This window comes from Anolis sagrei, chromosome 3 (genome assembly GCF_037176765.1).
Source record: "Anolis sagrei isolate rAnoSag1 chromosome 3, rAnoSag1.mat, whole genome shotgun sequence".
In the NCBI taxonomy this organism is placed as follows: Eukaryota; Metazoa; Chordata; class Lepidosauria; order Squamata; family Dactyloidae; genus Anolis; species Anolis sagrei.
In genome coordinates this window covers 241,764,205-241,770,204 of record NC_090023.1, presented here as the reverse complement: position 1 = coordinate 241,770,204, position 6,000 = coordinate 241,764,205, and the positions used below count along the sequence as shown (strand labels likewise).

The 6,000-nt window shown below is 42.2% G+C and overlaps 1 protein-coding gene across 1 annotated transcript in view; it reads left to right on the top strand.

Annotated features, from left to right (window-relative positions):
* The first annotated feature begins 355 nt into the window (after positions 1–355).
* IGSF10 (immunoglobulin superfamily member 10) overlaps positions 356–6,000 on the top strand; it is a 28,932-nt gene continuing 23,287 nt past the window's right edge. Inside the window, exons 1-3 of the mRNA XM_060767706.2 lie at positions 356–461; positions 705–783; positions 4,021–4,270. Of these exons, the coding sequence (XP_060623689.2) occupies positions 4,077–4,270 (194 nt within the window). The 5' untranslated portion in view covers positions 356–461; positions 705–783; positions 4,021–4,076. The remainder of the gene's footprint in view (positions 462–704; positions 784–4,020; positions 4,271–6,000) is intronic.

Genomic DNA, 6,000 nt, shown 5'->3' with positions numbered 1-6,000 from the left:
TCGGCTTAGAAATGGAGATGAGCACCACACCCCAGAGTCAGACATGACTGGACTTAATGCCAGGGGACAACCTTTACCTTATTTTATTGCAGGTCTGTTTTATGTGTCGTTGCCTATTGGAAGGCAGCTCTGAGTTCCCTTGGGGGTGAGAAGGGTGGGGAATACATACAGCAAATAAAGACATAAGCGAAAAGACCAGCAACTGCTCGTAAATTGGAGGCGACTTCTAATTCAGGGCAACACTTCAGGCTTTCCTTTTCTTCCCATTCGTTGCTGAGAGGTTGTAAAACAAACAAAAAGGGGGGAGCAGGGGGGGAAGGAGTGCACCCTGCAGCCAAGCCTGGAGAGCAAGCTAAAGTTTGCTAAAGGTTGCTCAAGGAAAGCCTTCTTTTCGCATCTCTGCTGCTGGTCCAAGAGAGGCTTAAGAAAGGAAGCCCACAGCCTCAGGCAAGGAGCCAGCTGTGACTGTGCATGAGAGAGGGGAGGAGGGAGAAAAAGAGAGGGAGAAGCCCTTGCAGAGGTGAGTGGATGGAAGTTTGTGAGAAAGCACACCCACACACCAAAACACGCCTACGGGCGTGTTTTGGTGTGTGGGTGTGCTTTCTCACAAACTTCCATCCACTCACCTCTGCAAGGCTTCTCTCGCTCCCCCTTTTTTCACATAAGCATCAATTCCTCACAATTTTTTCCTCCTTTCCCCCCAGTGTTATGCGTGGTTTCTCTTGTGCAGAAAATGGATCCAGTGCAAACACAGCTGGAAGGACTTTGAGAAAGAAAGACCAGGTATGGCTCTCCCTTGGGCATCCTTTCCTTGGCTGTGCAGGGATTCCTTCCTTCCTTTTCTCTTTTCAATGGGTATTCAAGGCTTGCTTTCTTTTCTTTCTTGGAAAAGGGAGTCTGTTCTATTTGCCTTTGAAGATTTTAACTATTGTTTAACCATTTTGAAGCTTTTAACTATTGTTTTTAAACCTGGGAAGGAATAGAAAGAAATCTGCAAAAATGGCCATGTTGCCTTTGACAGGCTGGATCCCTTCATGGTGGGTTTGGACTCCAGTTTCCATTGTCCTCAGCCAGTGCTGCCTGGGAATGATGGGAATTATTGTTGCACCCATGGATGGGATAGCCAGATGGGAATAAGTCTCTACCCTATGAAGTGGATCCTAAACCACTATAATTTATGGCATGTTAACTGTAAAAGTGCCATAGGAGTCTTTCTTGATTTTGTTGTAAAAGATTCAGAGGTTTATTGTCAATGGCTTTCATGGCTGGAATCACTGGGTTGTTGTGAGTTTTCTGGGCTGTATGGCCATGTTCCAGAAGCATTCTCTCCTGACATTTTACCACATCTATGGCAGGCATCTGCAGAGGTTGTGAGGTCTGTTGGAAATTAGACAAGTGAGGTTTATATATCTGTGGAATGTCTAGGGTGGGGAAAAGAACTCTTGTTTGTTTGAGGCAAGTGCAGATGTTGCAATTGGCTGTCTTGATTAGCATCTAATGGCTTTGCAACTTCAAAACCTGGCTGGTTGCTATCTGGGGGGGGGGGTCCTTTGTTGGGAAGTGTTAGCTGGCCCCGATTGATTATTGTCTGGAATTCCCTTGTTTTTTGAGTGCTGCTCGTTAAACATTTACCATTAAATGCTAATCAAGGTGGCCAATTGCAACATTCATACCTGCCTCAGACAGACAAGAGTGCTTTCTCCCATACTGGACATCCAACAGATAGATAAACGCCACTTCCCTAGTTTCCAACAGACTTCACAACCTCTGAGGATGCCTGCAATAGATGGGGGCAAAACATAGGAAAGAATACTTCTCAAGCATGGCCATACAGCCCAGAAAACTCACAGTAACCCAGATCCCCCCATAGTTTTCCTGCATGGTACAGTGTTATCTGCTGGAGTTTGGTTCAAGGACTCCTATGGAAAGCAAAGACCATGGACATTCAAATCCCATTAATGTATATATGATGGTGTAATAAAAATGGTGTCCCTGTTATAAAATGGCAACATTAAGGCTTGATTTTGGAATTTAAAAAAATGTCAAGCCATGGATGCAGAATCCATGAACATAAAAGACCAACTGTAATAATCATGTAAAAGTAAATAAGAAATTGGGCACCAAACAAAAAGTACTGTACTGTAGTAGAAGAAATCTGAAAGTTATGGGTCCAGATGATAGTATTTACATTCCTCCTTTTCTCAAAGAAAGGTCATAGTGCCGTACAAAATTCCCTTTATACTCATAACAACCTTATGGGACAAAGTTAGGCTTAGCAATCATGACTGGATAAGATACCCAGTAGGTTTTTAGCATCGAACAGCAGTCAGGACCTGAATCTATTGCAAGTCCAACCCAGAGCTTAATAAAAACAGCAAAATAAACGTAAGTTGCTAGACAAGAAAGCCATATTTTAGGACTGAATTAATTCCAGCTTCAGACAGACTAATCTTAGGACAGAGCCAATTGTGAGAATGTATTTTGTAGTATCTGTCACTTCCTGCCTGCTCATTGCACCTGGGGCTGGAGATGAGTGGCAATTTTGGTTTTTTGATTGCTGTGGCTTATAGGAATTCCCTCCCATGGTCAAGTGGGAAAAGGATAATTTTGCCAGTTCCAGTACGGGTGTCTTTTGGGTTCATATTGAGGAAACAGGAGACCTTTGAGATTCTATAGATCCAAGACCCTCCCCCCTTGATCTCTCTCACCCCCTGCTGCTCTCAGGCCACCAGTGGTGAAAGTGATATTTCACTTTTTGTTTATGGAGGTTATTGTTACCCCACATTGGTTTCCAATAGTAAATTTCTCCTGCTATTGGCAGTAAGGTGCCTCTCTTGAAACTTAAGCTGATCACTTTTATTTATTTTAAAACATGTATATGTCATTTCTTAGCCATCTTTTTGAGAATTACCAAAGCAGTAACTTTTTTTTGTTCATGTCAGGAGTGACTTGAGAAACTGCAAGTCTCTTCTGGTGTGAGAGACTTGGCCATCTGCAAGAATGTTGCCCAGGGGATGCCCAGATGTTTTTCCATCCTGTGGGAGGCTTCTCTCATGTCCCCGCATGAGAAGCTGGAGCTGACAGATGGGAGCTCACTCCACTCCCAAGACTCAAACCACTAACCTTTCAGTCAGCAGTCCTGCCAGCACAAGGGTTTAACCCATTGCGCCACTGGGGGCTCCAAATAGTAACTTATCCAAATGGTAAATTTTCTTTTGCCACATTGAACTCTACACCAATTAACTATTAAACCTATGGTGTTTTGACCTCACTACCTCTGAGGATGCTTGCCATAGATGCAGGCGAAACGTCAGGAGAGAACGCCTCTAGACCATGGCCATATAGCCCGAAAAAACCTATAACAACCCAGTGATTCCGGCCATGAAAGCCTTCGACAATACTATGGTGTTTTTCTACTCTGATCCTGGAGCATTACACAAAGCAGATGTCATAAGAAAAGTGTGACTTTGCAGTCCCACCTTTAACAAAACAGGATGAAAATATGATAAAGTCCAGCTATGAGGGCTGCCATTGCTTGTAGTCAGTCTTAGCCAGAATGCTTGATCATTTTAAAATTCCTTAATTTTGAGGCCTAATTTACTTGGCAAGGAAGGGCTTGATGTGTACTTTGGCAAAGACAAGTCACAAGCAGATTTATGAATGCTCAGAATAATGAAACCATGCTTTACTTGTAACAAAAACTCAACAGTATTCATTTCATATTTTAATACCTATCATCAGCATTTCTGCCACCACAGTCACTCAAAGAAAATGTGAAAAATATTTTAAAGAAAAAATTATGACAGGTTTGGAGAGTTGTGTGGTTTCCATGCTGTTTTTTTAGCTGCTCAGTTTGAGTGGGGGTTTTGTTGTTTCTTTTTTAGAAAAGAGAGAACTTTCATAGCTTTCCTGCACCACTTCTAAGAAGGAATCGGCTCCCTGAAAATGGTCTTCAGATCAAAGATAGCCATTTGTGACTTCACATCTTGACGTGATGTTGTCTTGTCTTCTGTTTTCTAGAGATTCATTTGCTCACACTTGCTGAGAGAGTTGTTGATTTAAGACTGCCACACAGGATGAAAAGAAAAGGGAAAAGCAACCCCTGCTTACTGCATTTTGTCTTTGCTTTTTGTATGGCTGCTTTGTCTGGGAGCAGTGCCTGCCCACAGCCTTGTGCTTGCTATGTACCTACTGAAGTACATTGCACATTCAGGTATCTCAGCAACATCCCACCGCATATCTCCCGAAATGTGGAACGTATCAACTTAGGGTATGTTGGCATGCTATTGCTCAAGTTGTGATGTATAGTAAACATGATGTGATTAACTTGTCTATTATAATTAAAATGTTATAAAAACACATAAGGGACATATAATGATCTATGAGGCCTTCTTTTTTGGAAAATGGCATTCATAACCTTTTGGGAAAACCAGGAATCTTTTGGAAAGGCATGAACGTTTTAGAAATTATAACCTTTTATAAAGTATGATGGAGCCCCCGGTGGGGCAGTGAATTAAACCGCTGGGCTGCTAAACTTGTTAACCGAAAGGTCGCAGGTTCGAATCCAGGGAGCGCTGTGAACTTCCGCTGTCAGCCTCAGCTTCTGTCAGCCTAGCAGTTCGAAAACATGCAAATGTGAATAGATCAATAAGTACCTATCCGGCGGAAAGGTAATGGTGCTTCATGCAGTCATGTCAGCCACATGACCTTGGAGGTGTCTACAGACAACGCGGGCTCTTCGGCTTAGAAATGGAGATGAGCACCAACCCCCAGAGTCGAACCCGACTAGACTTAATATCAGGGGAAACCTTTACTTTTACCTATAAAGTATGATCTTTCTGAGAAGAGTTAAAAGCTCACTTGAGTCAGCCATCTCCTTAGTGATTTGTTTTTGTCGTGTCAGGTGTGACTTGAGAAAAACAGCAAGTCGCTTCTGGAGTGAGAGAATTGGCCGTCTGCAAGGACATTGCCTAGGGGACACCCGGATGTTTTTTTATCATCCTTGTGGGAGGCTTCTCTCATGTCCCTGCATGAGCAGCTGGAGCTGACAGAGGGAGCTCATCCACTCTGTCCCCGGATTTGAACCTGCGACCTGTCGTTCTTCGGTCCTGCCGGCACAGGGGTTTAACCCACTGCGCCACCTTAGTGATAAATATCCAATAGTAGTCATGAAAGGCAATTAGGTTTCTTAGCTATTAGGTTGATATACCTAGATATCTATTTGAACTGTTTGGAACAAAGATATGCCAATGCACAAAAAAGAGTTATTTCAGTTCCCAAAACATCTACTCTCCCCTAAAATATCTTGATTTAAAAATCATGCTCTCAAGAGACCAAAAATAAGTAGTCTGCTTTAAAATTACATAGCTGGTTAATTCACAGACTAAAGCATTCTCTTTCTACTGACTTCTGTAGAGCATATTGTTTCTAAAATGGAGTCTGAGATCTGAACAGTCCCAGATCTGATCACATGGTCTGCAGCCCCTCCCACAACACAGAGTTAAGGAAAACCGCATACCAACACACACATATACAATGCAGTAAGCAGTCTGAATTATATAAATAACAAATTACTAGTATAGGAGGCTTGAAGAAGGTTGCTATTTCCAACATAATTGTCATTAGTCTGGAAAAATCAAAGATAACATTGGATATTCTTACACTATGGAATAAATGCAGTTTGACACCAATGCATTGAAATATTTGGAGTTATAGTTTAACAAGTCTTTAGCTTTCTCTGCCAAAGACAGCTGGTACCTCACTGATGTACATCTCCCATGATCCCATCGCACTGAGTGATGACAATTAAAGTGGTGTTAATCTGCATTAGTTCTACAGTAGAGATTCACCTTATCCTGCCTAAAAACGAGGCAGTCAACATTAATCTGAACAGATTGTAATGAACATAATCAATTGTTGCTTAACTTTCCCACTCTTTAAACTTGGAATCATCACAAGGTATTATTTGACTGTGGTGATGGAATGCATCAGGCATCCAGC